The 20328-nt window shown below is 39.2% G+C and overlaps 1 protein-coding gene across 1 annotated transcript in view; it reads right to left on the bottom strand.

Annotated features, from left to right (window-relative positions):
- Positions 1 to 5284: 5284 nt before the first annotated feature.
- HDAC9 (histone deacetylase 9) overlaps positions 5285 to 20328 on the bottom strand; it is a 280108-nt gene continuing 265064 nt past the window's right edge. Inside the window, exons 23-25 of the mRNA XM_065627268.1 lie at positions 20005 to 20089; positions 14713 to 14866; positions 5285 to 5354 (exon numbers count right to left, since the gene is read on the bottom strand). Of these exons, the coding sequence (XP_065483340.1) occupies positions 5315 to 5354; positions 14713 to 14866; positions 20005 to 20089 (279 nt within the window). The 3' untranslated portion in view covers positions 5285 to 5314. The remainder of the gene's footprint in view (positions 5355 to 14712; positions 14867 to 20004; positions 20090 to 20328) is intronic.

The following is a 20328-nucleotide window of genomic DNA, read 5'->3' as shown; positions in this document are numbered from 1 at the left end:
CAGAAGAGATATAATCAATAGCTGCTGGAACATCCTTTTTGGTCTTTGCTCTCTCTGTTGTGTTATTTGCTAGAGACTAAAACTGAGCTAGTAACAAGATGTCATGGGACAAAAACCTTTTGGATCAAGTGAAAATATTACATTGTTAAAATCAAAATGGGTCCCTTCTGAGGCTAGAGAGGAATGTGAGTTTCACAATTTCTTTTTTTTAACAATCAGCAGACGGCCAGCTAAATCGTACTCATAAAATACCACTACAGTTTGGATCTGTCACAAAAATGAAGCATTAAATTGCTGCTAGAAGTGACAAAGATAAGCTACTCTCATTCCCACACCAAGGGCAGGGCCATCTGTCAAAAAAGACAGACTTTTTTGGATGGTTTTCTATGTGCTACAAGGGTGAATTCAATTATAAGGAAAAAACAAACAAACAACAAAACAACCCAAAGCGAGCGATATGACAAAGTGTAAACTGAAATGAAAATTAAGAACCCAAACTCCTCCAAATCCAGGGATAAAAGCAGGTAGCAGAGACTTGGTTTAAGAGAAATTCTTTCCCAGCAGATTCCCCCCACCACGTACATATTCTGTTTTACTTCCATATGGAGTCTGTAAAAAAAAAAAAAAAGTGTAGTGGTTCACAAAGCTCTATTGTGACCTTTTAAAATAAAACAACTGTGCACTGCTACACTTCTGGAAAGGCCACTACTGGGAAAAAAAAAAATTACAAAAATCTCCCCTATCAGTCATGTTATGAAGTGTCTGTTGGGGACTGATAACTTCTCAGGCAAATGCGCAGCATATATGTCAGGGCAGCACACCTGGCTGCTGCTGCTTAGGACAAAAAAATTTACAGCAAGGTTCACGCCTGCATGCGTGTGGGCATGCTTGTGGGGTGGAGGGGGCATTTCCCCAAGGATAAATGCTTGCTGGGCACCTCCTTGCCCCCGCAAGCTAATAGAAGTTAGTTGCCTCACAGCCATCAGTGTCTTTGGAAAAGTTCCCTCTAATTCTTCGTCCCAGACACATTGCCCTGAAAGTGTCCTGCTGTCTGTCTACACAAATTAGTCAGTCTCTACATTCTTGTTCTCTACAGGACCTCTGGTGTTGGCTGCAGCAAAACCTTTCTAATATTTCATCTCCGGTTATGACTCTCAGCTTTTTAGGGAGGCTGCACTTAGATAAGACACCAACTCAAATACCACATACCAAATACCACATAGAAAGGGATTCATTTTGTCACTTTTCTTTAGCTGGCAGCATGTTGTTGACTTTTTTTTGCAAAGTAAAGAAGCAGCCATCTTTGTTTGCATAACAGCTGTTTATATTTTCTTTTATGATGTTTACTTAAGATAGCTGAATGATTTTATTTTCCTCAAATTCACATGTCTGGAAATAGTTACTTCATTTTCACTGAAAGTAAAATTAGGAAGGTTCATAAATAAAAAAGGGACTAATTCTGTCATCTTTACACTGGCAAAATTCCCATGAACTTTGGTTACGCACTAGGAATTTTGCCTGAAAAAGGATCATGGAATCAAGCACTTCATTGCTGCAGACTATATGGAAGCCAAAGGAGCCCATACAGAATTTCTGCACACAGAGTCCAAAACCGAAGTGCAAGACACTCTTAGGTTTTTAGCAGTTCCGAAATTTACTGTTCATCATTGTTCCCTCTCCAGCCCAGGTAAAAGCATTAAGCTGGGTAAAAATCACTCTTTTCTTGATATGCTGAGTCATATTTCTTTTTAGCTTTCAGTTTCTACTATGAATTTAAAGACCTAAGAATACAAGAAAAGCATGTAATGACCTAAGAATACAAGAAAAGCCCCACTGAGCTTAATGTTTAGCCCCTAACACAAGGGAAGAATATGAACTGGAGCAAGCATGTTAATGGCACTTGCTGCTGAGGCATCTCTCATTCTGGAGGTTGGTGGCTTAGGGACACCTTGATCCAGAGGCAGAGTGAAAATTCTTGTACTCTTCCCCTGCATGGCAAGGATTTACTGCTGATGGCAGTGGCAGACTGGGGTGATGGTGTTGTGGTTTGTGTTCTCCTCCCACCAAACTGCAGCTCTCGTGCCACCAGCACCAGGCAGAGGGTCACCCTGGCTGTGACAGCTCTCTGCCACCTCCTCAGCTTCACCTTCTCCTTGGAATCACTTGTAGAAACCATCATTTATCCCTCCTCCTTTACTCATTTCAGCTCATTTTTTAGAAGTAATCTAAGCTCAGATGTAGATATTTTGGCAGCCAGCTTGAAATATCTGGGACTTAATTTTCAGAGGTGTCAATCTTCCTAGCCTAAGCTGAGGGCTATGGGAGACATAAGACTGTGACGTCTCTTCAAAATCAGCTCCTTAGCCTCTGAATTTGAACATTAGAAAAGGAGAAACATGCAATTTGTGCATCTTTCTGAAATTCTTGGAATTTGTTGTTGAATCCAGCTAAAACTGGGTGTTTTTAAGACTCTGTGTGTGAATATTTCCCTGGAAGTATGTCTAAAATTGCTGGGAGATATTTTAGCTGTAATCCATGGGGAGCTATTGCTGGTAATAAAAAATACTGTGAGAAGAAAACAGCAGCAAGTGAAACTGCCCTCTCAGAAAGCCCAGGTCTGCTTTGAAGGAAGTGTTGATATTCACCATAAGCCTCAATCATTTCCCAGAGGGCTGTACGGTGCCTTGTAATGACATAATCAAAAAATAATGGTGTTCTGGATTCAAAGGAAAAAAAAAAAAACAGAGCCTGATCCACCTCTCATTGAAATCAAAGAAGATTTTTCTATTGACTTCAGTGAGAACAGAGTTCTGGACCCAATCTGTGTGCAGTTTATTTGCACATTTGCTTACCTAAATGATGCTAACTTTAACCAATAGCATGTCTAGATGTCTGGGAGTATGCCTGTACAAATGCATAAGTGTGAGTTTATCATGTGGTTTAATTCAAATTATTCTGACATTTTAAAAGCATTTCCAGCTACAAAGGACAGCTTTAGCTGATTTCCACCCCAGAATATAGCCTTCAATTAATAAAGTTTGTAACTCACATTTTAGGCTGCAATTCATATTCAATTTCATGCAAGCTAAAGGACCCAAGTAGATTTTTGCATTTCTGGGGTTAATTTTAAAATGATCTTACTATGCACTCAATTAAAATTTTGCAGATATTATTTCAAATTGTGAAAAGCTCTACAAATTACCCAACTCATCAGCTATGGTCCTTGGCTTCCTTGAAGGGAAACTTCTTTGTTGATCATGAAAAAACTGCAGTAAATAGCAAGTAAGATTGCCATCACAAGTCTGCTGAAAATACAGGATGAAGTCCTGATTGCTTTAGTCATGTGAATAACCCCTTCAGAACAGCCCCAAATCAGGCAAGGTGGCTTACACCAGGAGTTAATTTAACCTGCTGGGTCTCTTTGCATTGCTAAAATGAGCATGATTTTTGGCTTGTAAATGGGGGTTAGAATTTTATTTCACTTTCTGAGAGGCATACATCCATTTTAGAATAAGCTTTTCAGAATAAAAGTTTACTTCACATTATAGGAAATGACATTCCTTTTTTAGATTTACTTTTTCAAAGCATGCCTCAGATTTCTAACTTGTAGAAGAGAGCTTTTGTGTAAGTAATAAAAGTCTTTAAAATTAAAATACTAATCGTAAACAAACTGAAATGCATGAAAGATATAGTCTGACTGCATAACAAAAGAGAATTATATAATTCTATTTGAGTGAAATCTTTCATCTTTGATTTACAGGTTTGAGTCTGCCTATAACTGAAACCATATTGTTCCATATCTTTCATATCATGGCCTTCCCCAAAATCTTGTTTTAATTAAGGTTCCTTTCAGATTTCAGAAAAAAAAGCATGACAGTGTTCACTTATGGCTTTAATATATCTTCTGAGTTTGGAAAATATATAAAACGAACATCACTTGCTTTTAAAAGCTGAGCGAGCTATCAAATACTGCAAGTTGAATACTTCAAGGTATCTCCCAGGGTTCATAAGGTGAGAAAGTCGTAAACAAAATCAAAGTTGCTGTAGCAGAGTTTTGTTCATTTGAAGTAGTCTTACATACATGCCCTATCTCTTTCTCTGACAGTAAGGCAACACGTGTAACAGTTTAAGCGTTCATTATCAGCTAAAGGCACAACTCTATGTTACGTTCTGAAACATGGAATTAAACAGCTAAAGTCACGTTGCAGGGAGATCTTGCTGCACTTTGGGGATCTAAAATAAAGCCTAAATCCCTTGCAGCCTCTTAAGCAACATTAGTTTTCTTGGCGCAGGACTACATAAAAGAATCAGTTTGTATTCACATGATGACCTGTAAAGAACACCCCCAACACAACCTCCACAGAAACACCTGAGCTCCAAATGAGCTGCACACAGTTACTGAAGATCGCTGTGCTTAGAGTCAGGATGCAGAAACATTTCAGAACAAACTAAAAACACATTTGAAAAGCCATCCATTTTTCAGAGACTACTTGATCTCTGCTGCACATCTGGTGAGAGCTACTGTCAACTACGGAGGGTACAGCACTCTTTTTAAAGGCAAAAGATTGCGCATTTTAGAGAATCGTGAATGTGTTTTTGTGATAGAGAAATGAAATGGGGAGGGATGGAGAGGAAAGAGGAAAAGAAAATAAAGCACCACCAAGAACAGTACTTCGCGGGATTTATAGTACAATAAGAAGAGCTTTCCCTTTAGCTAAAATTCCTCTTTGTACTTTAAACACAGTTCACTTATTGAACTAAGAACTTATTACAGGGGATTAAAAAATGGAACACAAAATAAAGCTGTTTTTTGTTGTTGTTGTTGTGGTGGTGGTTTTTTTTTCTTTTTCATTACAGAGAGCAAAGAAAACAAATCTATTAACAATTTAACACAGTATGAAAAAATTGCCCAGTAAAAAGTGTCAGAAAGTGATTCATGGAGTTTACCGAGTATTTTGCTGACTGTTGCAATTCTCGTATCTATAATCTATCATGTAGAATTTCGTAATACTCTGTTTTACAATTTATGTTGGTGAGCGGGTCAAACAGCATATAAAAAGCATGCTCTAGGCTCTTTCTCTCAAGCCCGTTTTACTGTAACTCTAGAATTGTAGCGGTTACATTTAAGGAATCTTTAGGGCCCTTTCAAGTCCATCCAAAGAACAAGTGAAGCTGCTATTCAGAGTTTTGTGCCCAGTGTTTATGTTCCATCTGATCTGTGCCACCCAAGCAGCAGACAAGACATGTCTGAGGGTGCTTTGGGGAGATACACAATGATGTCACCCACAGGAAATATCAGGGAGGACTTGGCACTTCACAAGGCTGGCTCTTCTTCCATGGGCTCGCCAGCAGCTCTGTAAAAATAAACAGGCAATCAGAATACGGCACAAGAGTACACAAAGACATTGTAGATTTTCATGCATAATCAAAGCTGATTTTTCAGCTCTCTCTGATGTTTATTTGTGTTATTCAGTTATCCATAAATAGAGTTTCTTTCCGAGGAAGTATAAACAAATGTCAAGTGGAAAAACATTTTAGATCCAAGCAATCACTGAAAATGTTCCTGTTTATATTAAAATATGTCAGAATATTTTATAACTTTTTGTCCAGAAATGTACATGCTTTGTGTCAACAGAGTCAAATAATTTCATGAAAAAAATAGCTGTGATACTTTTATTTTACAAGCTTCTGCAACTAAAAATACATGCTTTTATTTTTTCAAGTGGGCCCATACCACTAAAGCAGAATAGTTCACAAGTAGCCAAGTACTTAGCAGTGTTTCTTCTGGGGTTTTTCTTCGGTCCTCTGATTTTTGATCCTGTGTTTCATAAATGCATTGCCTGCCTGCCCGCCTACAACTTCTGAGACCAAATTCTGAACTCAATCAGCAGATGACTGTCGTAGAGAGGTTTTTATTAATAATGTCAAATCAGATTATACTTAGATCTTTTATCCTAAAGTCTCTGTGAAATATTTAGCTTAGGCAAGATGAGCCCTTTAAAACATCCAAGAAGAAAATAATGGGGACATATGCCAAGCTGGTGTAAAGTGTCGTAATTCCTTGTATCTAACAAGTTAACGCACCTGGGGATTATGCTGGTAATATAAAATGGGAAGCTTCTGAGATCACAGTGAGACTTCACTGTTGAAGGACATAAGAATTTGGACATAAACTATTTTTCACCTCAGTCTGGCAAAACAAATGATCTTAAGATGTCCTTTAAAATAGTATCTTCAAGCAATTTTGAAATGAGAGGAGGGCAAAAAGTAAATGCAAAATAATAAATAAAAGAGATATTTACCAGTTAAATCTGGTAAGCCAGTATAATAACTGGCTTCAATAAAACATCCTTCAGACAGTACAAACTCACGAGATCCCATGGAAAAAAAAAAAAGTAATTAATGGGGGCTTGCATGGGATTTGGTAGTTTATTCAACAAGGAAGAATTTTAAATGGCTCTGGAGTTTATTAAATTCTTTCCCAATGAAAAATTCAGCAGTGTGTCTTTAAATGATTTTGTACAGGTTATTCCTTTATGATTTGGAATGATCACAGCTAGTAAGTTGAAAAATATGTCAGATGAATGATATACAAAAAACCAAGACGTTTTTCAGACTAATCACTTTCCAAAGGGTTGTTGACCTTAAAAGAATATTAATCTGTAAATCTCAGATCTTTTGTTGCTCGCCACACGGTGGAGAATGTTTCCTGTGCACAGTAGCTACTGCAGCTCCCTTGTTTCTGAGAGGCGAGGGAAAGCAGGATTCAGGGAAGGCTGCAGCAGGGGCCAGTTTAGACGGGGCAGTGCTGGGGTGGGAGCGCTTCCCTGCCCACGTGCAGTTGCAGCCAGACATCGCTTCCCTTTGACAGGCACTAAAAGCCTGGAGAGCTTATCAAGGTATGTATAAAAATGCTTAGTAAGACCTCTCTCAAAAATGACTGAGGTCATCACTGTCTTCTCTTCTCCCCAGTCCCACTTGCAATGTTCTGGCTTGCAGCAGAGACCCCACAGTGGCTGCCAGGGTGGGATGGAGTTCTGCCTGCTGCTGGGGTCCTCAGGTGTGATGAAGGATCCTGCACCATGTGGAGAATTCATACTGATGCTGCAAGTTGCTGTTGGGCTGACCACACACTTCCACTTTCTCCAGCCACTTTTGGAAGACCTGCTTGTCATCTAGCATAATGCAAAAATGCAATAAGCCTCTGTTAAACATCTGGGACCTTATGGGGCTGTCTGGGGAGAGAATAATTTGGAAGCAGACAACAGTTCAGTTTTTAGGTTCTGCTGTGGGTAAGTGAATGAATGAGAAGAAATAGTTGTCAATAGATTTCAGTTGGAGATTGGCAGAGCAGGAAGGAATGGAGCTCTGGAAATATGGAAGTGAAAGCAGGAGTTTGGGTTACTCACAAGGAACTAGGGAAGCAGCATGTGCAACTGTCTGTTCCCGTGTATTTGGCTTCTGGGAATGACATTGTCAGGACCATAGTACAACTGACATATGATCTTATTCAGGGTTTTAGTTCTGGGCAATTTTTCACTGATGAGGGTGTTTCTGAACGCCAGGACTGGCCTTGAGTGCTATATTCTAATATGATCCAATATATTCCAACAATATGCCAATATTCTGCATCAGCAAGAGCCTAAGCAGTAATAGAAATTTTTATGTGCAAATGCAAGATATACGGCCCTTTTTGGAAATGGAGCAGAGTTTAGGGTGCCCTGGCAAACCCAGATATTGTTGCTCAGTGTGGCTGCTCTCACAGTCTTTTCCAGTCTCCTTTTGAAGGCTTATGTGCCTGTTTTAACTTCATTTTGTTAGTGCCAGAGAAGTCACTGGATCTATCCAATGGCTTATGATTAAAAACATACATTTTTATGGGTTAACAGCCTAGGCCAGAGTTTTGGGTGAAAGCCAGTAATGTTTTAGGGTCCTTAGTACAGAGAGAAAAACACTGTAATCCCACAACATAAAGCGGTGAATTAATATGTACCCCTTCTGCTAAGAGAAAAAGTTCTCAAAAAAATAAACAAACAAACAAACATACACCACCCTGCCCTGCCCACCTCCCCCCCCCAAAAAACCCCAAAACAACAACAACAAAAACCACCGCAAACAAGAGCACAGAGTCAGACAGGCCCAAATTTATGTGTGTTCTGACTCATCCTTCAGAGATGCAGTTGTGAGGTTGGGGCTGATCCAGACTGATTCTGTGTGGTCAGCAGATCCAGAAAGGATCTATAACAATTGTAGAACTACAATGTGATTTTTCATTAAGGCTTCACTGTGGCTAATTTAAGCTGCGAGTTCCAAAGAGCAGAGTCCTCTTGCATTCTGTCTGTTTGGTGTGATGGAAACATTATTCACCTATAGCTCTCTATATGTGCAATTCGCATTATGGCAGAATGAAGTAGTCTTTTTGCAGTTAGCATTAAACAAAATGATTCAATTTAAATCCTAAAACAAAATAAATATATGAGGCAAAAATCCTACCATATGGATAAAATCTGGCAAAATGTGTGACATCTTAAGTATTGCTCTGTGGCAGCTGAGAAGAAATGGCAACCATATTATTTATGAGAATATAATTTAAAATATTTCATATCTACACTTTAAAAAAGTTAATATTTAAGAATATAGATATACCCTGTACATTATCCAAAAACCCCAAATGTTTCTCTTACCTTATTTTCTAAATTAGAATTAGAGGGATTCCTTATAGCTACATCATCACACACATCAAAATTAAAATTCAAGGTATGTTTCCAAGTCACAGAAACTGCTGAACAAAAGATAGATTTTCTGGCATGGTATGGCTGTTTTATGCCATAATCTGTTCCTAATTTAACTCAGCTGTCTCAGGGAAGATCATTGTAATTGAAAAGTGATCCTCTGGTAGCAGAGAGCTAGGGAAAAAAAGAGGTACATTTCTATACCATGGAGATGATTTGGAGGGTGTCTAAAGGCATTATTTAAGAGATCCTGAGTAAGCATATATCCTAGTAAAAATGGACTGTATGGATCAAAGAAAAAGGAACTAAAAGTAGAAGCCATCATAGTTTAAATGCGAATAAGGTAACTACGCATATACTCACAAAAGAGGAAGTAAAGTCCAAATAAGGCAAATTAAATAAAGTATAAACTCTGGCAAATTAAATGGAAACCCTCAACGAAGCAAGTGAAAGGAGAGTCTGACAAGCAACATGTTAATGGCAGAAAAAACTAATAATAAAAAGTTCTTTCAAATACATCAGAAGAAATGATCAAAGCAGGAAACGAGCATCAGAGAAGGTAGACCACAAAAACAGAATGAACTATTTATATCTGTGTTCACTAGAGAAGTGTCAGGGAGATTTTATTATTTGCAGATGAACTATCTGAAACTGAATTAGCACTAGAACAAACTGATATATTAAACATTGCCAAATTTCTAAGAGCAGATGATATTTGTCCACTGAGTTCTAGGGGAATGCAATTATGATATTGCTAAATAAATAATCATTGAGCATATTCTACTGCTTATTTCAGCATCCACACCAGAGGTAAAAAAGGTAAGAAATGCAATTCCCATTTTTGGAATCACAGGAGATGCAGTCAGCCTGTATGGAGAAATTGATAGCAGCTGTAATCAGTGACAGAATTAGCAAGCATTTAGGTAATAGTAATTTGGGTAAGAGTTATGTCTTGACACTTACAGAGCAAGCAAGCCTTACAAACTTATTAGAAGTTTCTGAAGGAAATGAAGGAAAAGGGATCAAGTGATGCTCCTGTACAAATAAAGTCTTCCAACAATTTTATCCAAATGCTTTGAAGAACCTAGGTTATGAGAGAAGGTCCTCTCATAGATTAATAATCCATCAAAAGTAGGAAACATAATAATATTGGTGAATTTTCACTATGGAGGGATTTCTAGAGCATCTCAAAAAGACTTGGCAGACTACAGGCAGATTTAGGTGATGTTTGTCGGTGATGCCAAATTACCAATTTTAGTCAGTTCTAAAGCCCATAACACCATTTCTGAGTGGAAAAGAAGGTAAGCAAACACAAACTAATAGATAATACACAAAACAGGGGGCAGGACACCTTTAACTGCTTATACACAGTGATGGCTACAATGGAGAGCTTGGAGTTAATGGTAGAAGACCAGAAAGCAACAAAAGCAAAGAAAAAATCCCCAACATTAAGCTCTGGTGTAAATCCACAGTGTGCCTAACACCTGGAGTCCTGCATGAAGTTCTTACTCCATCTCAAAGAAAACTACAAAAGGCACAGAATGGGGCAAGAACCATCAGAGGTAATAAATTATTTTCATACTAGGAGAAATAGAGTCTTGAGACAGCTGAAACCTTTAAAACCAGAAATGGGGAAGAGACTATGAGTAAGAAAGGAGCTGCTTTTATTTCTCACAATGCAAGAACTAGGGGGTTCCCAGTAAGTTTATTGTTGAATAAGTTTAAGGCAAAGAAAAAGAAGTGCAATGCCTGATGAGGCTGTGGGATTCACTACCTGAGTGCCAAAGGTGTAAGCAGCTTCAAAAAGACCTTTGAAAAGTTATGCCTGAGTAGGTATCCAGGAGGCTTTGGCACAGGATGGGTCAGATATAGCTGTTGAGATCTACTGACTCAGCAGGGCAAGGCTGGCCCTCAAACTCCTCTGCCTCTGGTTCTCTTCATGACCCACCCACCACTGGGTATGAGAAGAAGGTGGGAAACAAGAGGCTGCAGCCTGACGTGAGGAAGATGTTCTTCAGCTCCTGAGCTTGGCTGTGATTGCAGGTCCTGTGGGCTATGGCCAGGTAGATGCATGTTACTTAGCACAGCTGAGGTTTATACCCAAATAGTGAAATGCTAAGTGGAGCTTTATGAGTTGATACACAAATACAGCAAGTGACCCTAGATGGTGGCTAGCTGTAGCCCATGATCCAACCAGTATAAAATATTATGCATATAACATAATGCAACGTGACCGAAACTGCAAGTAGTAGCTCTGTAACTAAGAGTAGTATCTAAAAATTACACTGTTTTCATTTCCATTTGAGAAAAATCTATGCTCAGCTGAATGAGGGCCATAAGTCAAATTCTGATAAATTCATCCTCAAGATTTACTGTTTGCTGTAAAAATAGTAAGTGCAAGACATCTCCCTCCACACCCTTTTATTTTTCCATTTTAAGAAGAAACATAGAGAAGCTCCAATATATCAGGGACAGCACTGTACCGAATATTTTCGCAGCAGATTTCTGAAATGGGTGTCTAGCCAAAGAAAAATTCTAATCAGCTATATCTGTGTCTCACATAGGAAACAAGCAGTTATCAACACACAAAAGCTACAGTAGTTAGAAATGTTTTATACGGCATGCCTGTTCCTTTAATTGCATCTGTATTTAAATCTGTGTTAGCATCATGCATGTTTTCTTTCCTATCCACAAACCCTTTTTTCTATATCTGTTCTCTTCTGAAGTCTATAATCAAGTTTCAATTGGATCTTAAAATGCAGAGTTGTGCTTTGGTAAAATAAAACACCAAAAGCATAGCGACTTTTCACAGTTTTCTTCATTTAGCCTGTCAGAGAAAATCAAATAAAAAATAATCGGCACTGTCACTTGAAGAAAAGAAAGAGAGAAGAAAGAAAGAGAAATACTTAAGATGGGCCTTAGCCAGGAGCATTTTATTCTTTATTCATCAGTGGTAAATGAGTCAGATATGAGTTGGCCAGGAAAAGAGTTGCTTTACCCAAAATCTGAGTTTAAAGTGAGTCATCTCACTCCAAACACCAATATAACCTCCAACACAACTGGCAAGAGTTTCCCGCAAAGAGATTCTTGCTGCCGCGCTCTTCATCTGGAGGCCTGACCATTCAAAGCTGAACTGAACAGGATCTCTACCATCAATTCAGTGAAACAAGGTTAGAAATGCAGGCCAGAATTTTCAGCCTGGCTGACCATGGTGGGAATTAAGAGAGAGTAAATCAGTTCCTGGCATAATGAACAAACCCTTCAGGCTGTCCTGTCAGCCACAACGCTTTCTGCTCTGATCCCACCCTACCTGTCACAACCAACTTTTCTAAACAAATACTCAAAGCAAAGGCTTGCAACAGAAGGCGGCCCCTACCTAAAATGTGAGGAGAAAGGGTACCTCTATTATACAACGGCCTTATCAAGGGGACTTGAGTGGCCAGACATCTCCTAACGTCCCTGCAGCCCTGTTGTTTACCATAGAAAGGGGCTGGATAAAGAGCATCGCATACTTGGTCCTTAATTACAAACATAACAAATGTAAAAAAGCAAAGTTGGACTCATCTCTTACGTTACTGCAGCTAGTGTTGGTATGTGTCTGTGAAATGAACGGCATGTTTTCACGAAATTGATGAAATTGTCCTGGCATGAAACCAGAGCGTGCTATGTTGAATCTGGATTTATGATCCTGTACTGGACTTCCATTCATGCTCCAAGTGCAGCCGGGTCCTCTCAGGTCTCCCCACAAAGTCTGACCTTAAGGGTGAACATTTTTGATTCCATACTCCTCTTTACATTCATCAGGAAGAAAACAAAGAGGATGATATCCCAATGCCTCAGAAAACCTAACTATCAATTCTGGCCAGTGGGACAGCACTTATGTTGTCCCGTCACTCTCTGATGGCAATCTGGGTTCGTGTGACTTCTTTGTGGGTTACGAATGTGGAAACAGACTTAGCAACACATGCGTGCATAGGGGTTTTTTTGTGCTGCTGAAAAATCTCTGCAGCACCACAGAAGATATTTCAAACGAAGCCATTTTTCCACAGAACAATTCATCACGACGGATTTGTCCCTATAAGAGTCCAGAACTGATGAAGTGTAATGAATCTGGCAGCCACATGAATTCCACTTGTGTACATTTCAGCACATCCGTTTTTTTTTCCATTTCTCTCAGCTCCACTCTGAAATTCTGTTTTCAGAATGGGTGGAAACTGTCACAGGTTATCAGTAGGTAGGTAATAAGTACAATAATTAAATGCAGCATTAGTCAAAGGGTTGTTTTTTTCAAGTCATGTAGGATCAGCAGTTGCTTTCAATGGCTGTAGTTTTAAACGAGTGGAGGCGCATAACACAGTTCCTGATTATTCCAAGCAATATAAATATACACAAAACTAACCACACCCTTTTTCAGACAATTCAAAGCTTTGCTTTGTTTGACTGCATTAGTTCCATCACTTTACGTAAAATTCTGTATATTTCAGATCTATGCACACACGAGCAGGCACCTTTCTGTTCCTGGCTTGCAGAAGTGTCTTGTAACTGTCACAAATTTATATGACAAACCTTACATTACTCCTTAGCTGAGCACTGATTAGCACTCCCACAAATCTAAAATATGTCTCTCGCTCATCACTGAATGCTTCTCTAAGTTTTTATGGATTTGTTTGCAATAATACTAGCACAACAATAGCCACAGCATATTAAAATATAATTACAATCAGAAAGGTAATTATGTAAATACTGTGAACTTTACTAGCTAGCTCTGCTCCCTGCGTGTCCCTGTGAGCCACGTCTGTCAACTCATGGACAGATGAGCACTCCCGCTGTTGTGAGAGGCATTCACTCCCAAACGCATACACAGTTTTTAGCACCGTGCTGTTCCCCCAGACGCCTATCACTTCGGTTCTGATTGAAAGAGCCAACGCGGGAGGCAAGAACCAAATCAACGAGTAGCTGTCATGACGTAGGAGCCATGGATCCTTCTGGTTCCACTCCCACCACCGCTCCCTCTTTTCTTTCCTGTTGTTGCACAGCCCTGCTCCACCGCCTGCAGGGAGCTCGTGAGTCTCCTTATAAGGCTTTTTTCTCCTTTCCTCCTCCCTCCCCCGTTTTCTCTGTGTGATGGAAACCGAATGGTTCCACTGCACTTTGGGTCTTCCTCTACTGGTGAAGGCCAGGAAAGTTCGTCTTTAAAATGAGTAAATAGGAAACTTCAAGAACTTCTGTAGTGGCTATTCTGATTCCTAACAACTCTTTGAAGAAATGCTATTTTGTAGGTGACGGAGTATTCACTGGCTATGTTTTTTCATCTCTAATTGGCAAAAAACACAACAGCAGTTACTGTATCATTTTCTCAATTTGTGAAATTGAAAGCAATCTTCATTAATGTAAAAAGCAGATGATAAGCTGGAAAAAACAGTGTTCTCATTCTTTGCTGGTGTACCTTTATCTTGGTACACAGAAAATGTTGGCCCTAATCCTGGACAGGATTGCTTTAAGTTTTATACTGGCACTGTTCCACTGCTTCCAGGGAAGCAACTTTTAATGCCTGCCTATTATCATTTAATAATGATTTAAGTCCATCCTTATTAAATTTATCTGACCGTATGTTAAATGCCTTCCTAGAAAATTAAAACTAAACCAGGTTTGAATAGTTTCCAATGAGAATAATATGGTTGATTGCACTTGATCATATCTATTTTCCTCATATGGATATTTCACTTTTTATGTAATAGAGAGTATTAGACATGGGAAGAAAGGAAGGTTCTTGTACTAATCATGAACCTTAGTAAAGAATTACACACACCAAAAAATACCTGCTAACACTGCTTCCGGAGGCCAAGTGAGAAAACTCAAATCCAGGGATGAAAAATTCCTCAATCAGCAGATAATTTTGAAACAACCCTTGGTCTAGCTGTCTTCATCTCACTTGACTGGAGCAAAAGCCTTGTTCTCTACAATAATTGCATATGCTTACCTGCTGCCTTCCTGAGGGATGCACTGCTCCACATCCACTGAAAGAGAGGCCATAGCAGATACCGTTTCTGTCTCCTCCCTCTCCCGTTTCTGAGACTCAGCCAGAGCACAATCCACTGGCACAGAGTATGGCTCCACTGACTTCCAGTACTTGCCTAAGGAAAACACACATAATAATTTATGGGAATTTTAGCTAGCATGGTGGTACAAGCATAGCAATCACTTAGTTCAACACTGGGTGATTATAATTTAAAATCACTGCGGTGTAAGCAGTACAGTTGAAATTTCAGACTGCAGTGAAGAGGTATATTTCTGAATCTAAGAATGCCAAGTTGGAAAGTGCTTTCATTCCAAGGGCTGTGTCACACCCTTCCCCAGAAGGTAATAAACTGGAGGAGTAACACACAGACTAATGAACTCATACTGTCAGACAGGCTATTGGCTTTATCTACACAAGGTGAAGGGAGTTCAGGGCAGGGTTAATACCTAGAAGCTCTAATATGGCACACAGTTGACGCATATACAGCAAACAGGACTAGAAAAATGAACTTTGTTGTACAAAGTGCTCACACAGCACTGTCTTGAAAAGGAAAAAAGACAGAAATGCCAGCTCGGACTGAAGTGATGTTGCCAGAACAATCAGGTTTGTTAGTCCTGGATGTTCTTTCTCCTCCAACCTCAGGGCGTATACTAGAACAATAATTTATTTAAAACTTTCATATATGAACTCGCTGTTGCTGGAAAGCTGCCAGATATCATAAGGAATAGAGCTTTCTGGTTTGCTGTGTAAAAACACAGCAGTGGACTAAAAGCATGAGTATTCTCTGCTTTCTGCCTGCAACAGAAGAGACAGTAAGAAACTTCTCAAGCAACACAAACAATAATGGCAGGTGATTCATCATCAATATATAAAATGGTCTGCTACTGCAGTGCTGTTAAGAAACAGAGGCTGATTAGTGGTAACCAGGTGAACAAGTAAGAATTTACAAATGTATTTGTTACAGTCCAGTAATCCCTTGAGCACTCACTAATTGCCGAGTGGATGACACCTGGAAATTGGGAGCTTTGGGAAGGCTGTGAGCTCTGGACCAGAGCTTATTCAGTACTCAGCAAGAAGCCTCCAGCAGCTGCTGCAGAGGTTGGGTCAGGGTACTTATCTGGGAATTAGATGGAGGGTTTCAACAGCTGTAAAAGAGAGAGGATCAAGTAGAGGACTTTTCCAAGGGCTAAAAGGAGGATTTTGGCAGCTGGGCAATGGGCTGAGTCGAGGTGCTTATCCAGAGGGTAGCTGGAGGCTTTGACAGCTGGGAGGCCAGGCCAGCGCTGGTGCTGCCTGCGCTGCACAAAGGCTGCCGAAAACTCCCTCTTTGGTAACACAGCTCTCAACACAGTTTCAGGCTTTTCGAAAGATGAACTTTTCCCTCCAGTGAGAAAGCAGCTGTCAATAAAGCCTGAAAATGTCTTTATTCAAAAACATCATCGCGAGATGAAAGCCCAAGTCAATCTGCAAGAACAGCCAGCAAGCATGGCCAGTGTGTTTCTTTGAACTCTAATAGTGTGCACGTTTGAGTAGTTAGCAGAATCTTTAAATAACAGGGACCTTCTGGGGATAAAACGTAAAGTGTATTAAGTATCCTACAAAGTCGAGATTAAGTGTTAGGAGGTTGGCTTTACTCCAAAAGCATGAAAGCCACAGCTAAAAAGTTATGTACATAACAGTAGGCTCAACGATTGGAGTCTGGCAAATTTTATAAAAACAAGATAAAAATATTCTCTATTATTACTGTGCTCAGAGACCATATTCTCTATTCATTAAAAATATACTAAAAACAAACAAAAATGTTATATGAGCATTCCACAATGTTCTCACAGATCATATGTGCAAAAGTCAGTCTTTGCAATATACACCCAATTCAAACCCTATAATTTATGAGCTAAATGTTCGCAGAGTGGGTGGGGTCTTTGTTGCAGAAACAGATGTGCAAGAAAATCAAATCTGTTGGCATGGGAATAATACCCCCTCTTGCCTATAAAAGAAATGAACCCATGTTCACTGCTGGAGTTTTCAAGGGCTCTTATTCATAAAATAAAATATTAGTACCCAGCTACCACTGTGTTGCTCTCCTGCAGCAACAATAAAACGACATCAGTGAGGATTGCTACATTTCATTTGTTCATTCTCACACAGGCTTGCATGACAGCTGCCCCCTGAATCCTGTCTTTCTTGTAACACTAAAACTCAAGGCCAATTCAAGCATATTAGCGAGCTCCCCGTGCCCATTTAACTGCCCTCTGCTCCCAAGTGCTCACTGATTTTCCTTGTTTCCCTGCACTGAGAATTGTATTATAAGAAGGACTTCAGTGATAGAAGGAGAGAGCAGAGTCAGGCCAGGAAGCAGGTGGCATCTCCCATGCTTCAGTGGAAGGTCTTGGAGAAGGGGTGTACATGGCAGCATGTTTGTGCTTTGTGGGAGGAAATTTTAAAGCCATCCTAATTAGGAACAGTGTCCAGGTGGTAGCAGGTACCTCATGCAAAGAGGACTTTCTGATGCTTGTGAAAAAGCAATGCTAGATATTTCTTTAAAATCAGAAAGCTGTAGCTTACAAATACCTGTGGTAAGCAGAACAGCTTTGCAAGCTTCTTTTTATAAAGAACAGCATTTGTACGTCATGCACAAAACATACAGGGTTTGCATGTGTCCTCAAACAAAAGATTTGCAGGCAAAGTCTTGTGGAACAGAGAAGCAATCACAGCATGCAGCTGCAAAGGAGCTTTGTCAGAAACTGTAGGTACGCTGTGGACTGATAATTAAATGAGCTCAAAAAGCATATGCCTCAAACTGCTCACATGTCTGAAAATGTCATTTCTACTGTGCTATACTGGAATGTGAAATTCTACCGGTCCTGTTACATTCATTGAGAAGAACTTGGTGGAGCTCAGGGGAAAGAATGAAGCATACTGCTGGTTTCATTCATACAAAACTTGAAGAGCAATCACAGCTTGCAAGAACAAACAATGAAACCAAATCAGTCTTCTAGGTATGCTTTGGCTTTCAGCATGAAAATGTGCTTAAGTCTCCCTCAAAGATTTGTGGGAGCACTGATTATTACCAGGAAATTATAAAACTGAATGTTTCTGTCAGTTACAGACATTTGTAATTGCCTTTCACAGATAGATTTGGACATGCTGTACCATAGCTTGGTTGAAAAAAAAACAGTTTGGGGGTGGTATTCAAGCTAGTGAACGGATTGTTTAGAAATAGCATATTGCATGGGTGTGGGAATTACTACTTCCAAATGTATTATATTTCCAAAGGAGCTTTGGATCACTGTCACAAACAAAACATTTATACAAATTCCATTATAGTTAGAAAAAAGTTGTTTCCTCTCATTGTCTAACTAAGTATCCTATCTTGAAATTTTGCAGCAAACACGGAGGAGGGACCTTTTTATCTAAAATATTGCTAATATTCATTATCAAATTTGGATCACAGAAATACAGACTCAATATACATGCAAGCAATCATTCAAACAAACCAGGCTTTCTCAGTATCTCTTGAGGTGCTACACCACAGCTTAATGCTTTTCAGCCTGAAATATTCAACAGGTACTTGCTTCTCTTGATTCCATCTAAATATACATTCTCCATAAACCTGCATTGAACTTCCTCGATGCTCCTTTCTGTCATCCAAGCATATTCCTTTCTAATACTTGGTCTCTGCCCAGATAAAATGAGGTACGCGTAACTTTTTAGGTAATAGTTGCAAGTAAAGACAGAGTATTGTGTATAAATAGCACCAAACCCCGAGCAGCTCGACTTAATGTTTCAGAACAGCCCACTGCCATGACTATATCAGTTTAACTCAAACTTAAGCTTGTTCTGAGCAAGCAAAGTTAAGCCACTCTGCAGAGCTCCGAACTGTTTTGAGACACTAAATTTGTTCCTAAATCTGTTCCTTCTTTCTGAACTGCCATCATTTGAGTGTACTTCTAGTAAGACAGTAAGCCTTTCTGGAGCCAGTATTTTTTTTTCTCAATTCACCTGGTTTTTTGGTTGGTTGGTTGGTTGGGGTTTTGTTTGTTTGTTTTTGTTGTTGTTGTTGTTGTTTTTTGGGTTTTTTGTTTTGTTTTCATTGGATATGTGGCTTATTTCAAACAGAATTGCATATTCTTTCTCCATGTTTGTGGCTTGCCTGCAGCTTTCTGCCCTTAGTACATGAATTTCTTTAAATAGCTGATTCCTTCCAGATCATTAACAGGGTATTTTAAGGAAGATGCTAGCTCATGAGCTGCACTAGGACATGCTACACAGGAAAAATGGCTTACTGGAATTTATCATATACAATTATTTTACTTATAGCATTTGCATATCTGGATATGAAGGATGAATTGTATACCTACAATGAATTTTAATTGTCACTTTACGACTAAAATCAGACTGATAATTACCTCATGTTCAATGGATAATGCATGGTGTCCCTTTTAAAAACTGCATTTATTTTATACAGATGAATCCCAATTATTTGTGATTCATCTAACATGAAGCAAAACATTTGTTATCCATTTGTTATTGTTAAGGAGCCAGCAAAAAGCAGAAGTCAGGAAGCTCCCACTGCCTCAGTAAAATGGCAAAGCGCAAAAGATTAGAGAATTTAAGGGAAGTCTGCTCAGTTGGATTAAGGCAACTGATGGCAAAGAGAAAAAATTTCAGTTAGACCAGAACAAATGCCCTAAAGCATCTGGGTAGTAAAAGGTTGGGGTCAGGGCACACAAGTGAAGCAATCAAGTACATCCTGCACCAGAAACAGAAAAAAAATCATGTATTTGTTAGCATTGTTCCATGGATAAGTGCCCATTTTGAGCTTTCTGACTTTGTCTCAAGCTCCTATCCATCTTGAAACAAGTAACTTATAAAAGGCTGCACAAACAGAATCTCAAGAAACTATTTGTTAGATCTCTAATTTACCCGTCTGTTCCTGTCCCTCACTGGCAAACATCTATTTCATCCAAGCTGCTCAGGAATGGAAAGATTTGGGAATATTCAGGAATCAGAAAGATCTAAAGAATTTCAGTCGATCTTTTTTCCAAAGCTAATATATAGCAGAAACTAAGAGGTGTCAAAGAAACAAAACCCAAACCATATATATATACACACATGTACTAAACACAGCATGTTGGTTTATACATAAAATATTAGTGCTTTTTTTTTCTCTGAAACAATAGTTTAATGTCTGTGATATTAATTAATAATAAAAAATACCCTGAACCCACCAGCCCAAACTGAGAAACATACTTTGAATTTCAGTGGTCTTTTTTAAAGAAGCTATTGCATTCATGTTGGGGATTTGGTGCACAATATCTTCTGGGAGAGGCTCCAGCTGCAAGAATAGAACAGAATAATATAAATTTTCAATAAGCCACAGGGAAGTAAAACAAACTGAAACAATCTAATCCTCAGGAAAAGCTCAGCCCAATAACTGGTTAACATCATGCTGGTATCAGTTCTAAAAGTATAGCCATGATTTTGTTTTCTGTTTTCCAGCCATGTAATTGAATTCCAAGGGGCTTTTCTATTGGCTGCAAGACTAATCTATGGAGTCTCTGAAGCAGGTGCATG

The sequence above is a fragment of the Caloenas nicobarica genome, chromosome 2 (genome assembly GCF_036013445.1).
Source record: "Caloenas nicobarica isolate bCalNic1 chromosome 2, bCalNic1.hap1, whole genome shotgun sequence".
In the NCBI taxonomy this organism is placed as follows: Eukaryota; Metazoa; Chordata; class Aves; order Columbiformes; family Columbidae; genus Caloenas; species Caloenas nicobarica.
Note: the sequence above shows the minus strand (reverse complement) of the source record. Positions and strands in the feature narration are given on the sequence as shown.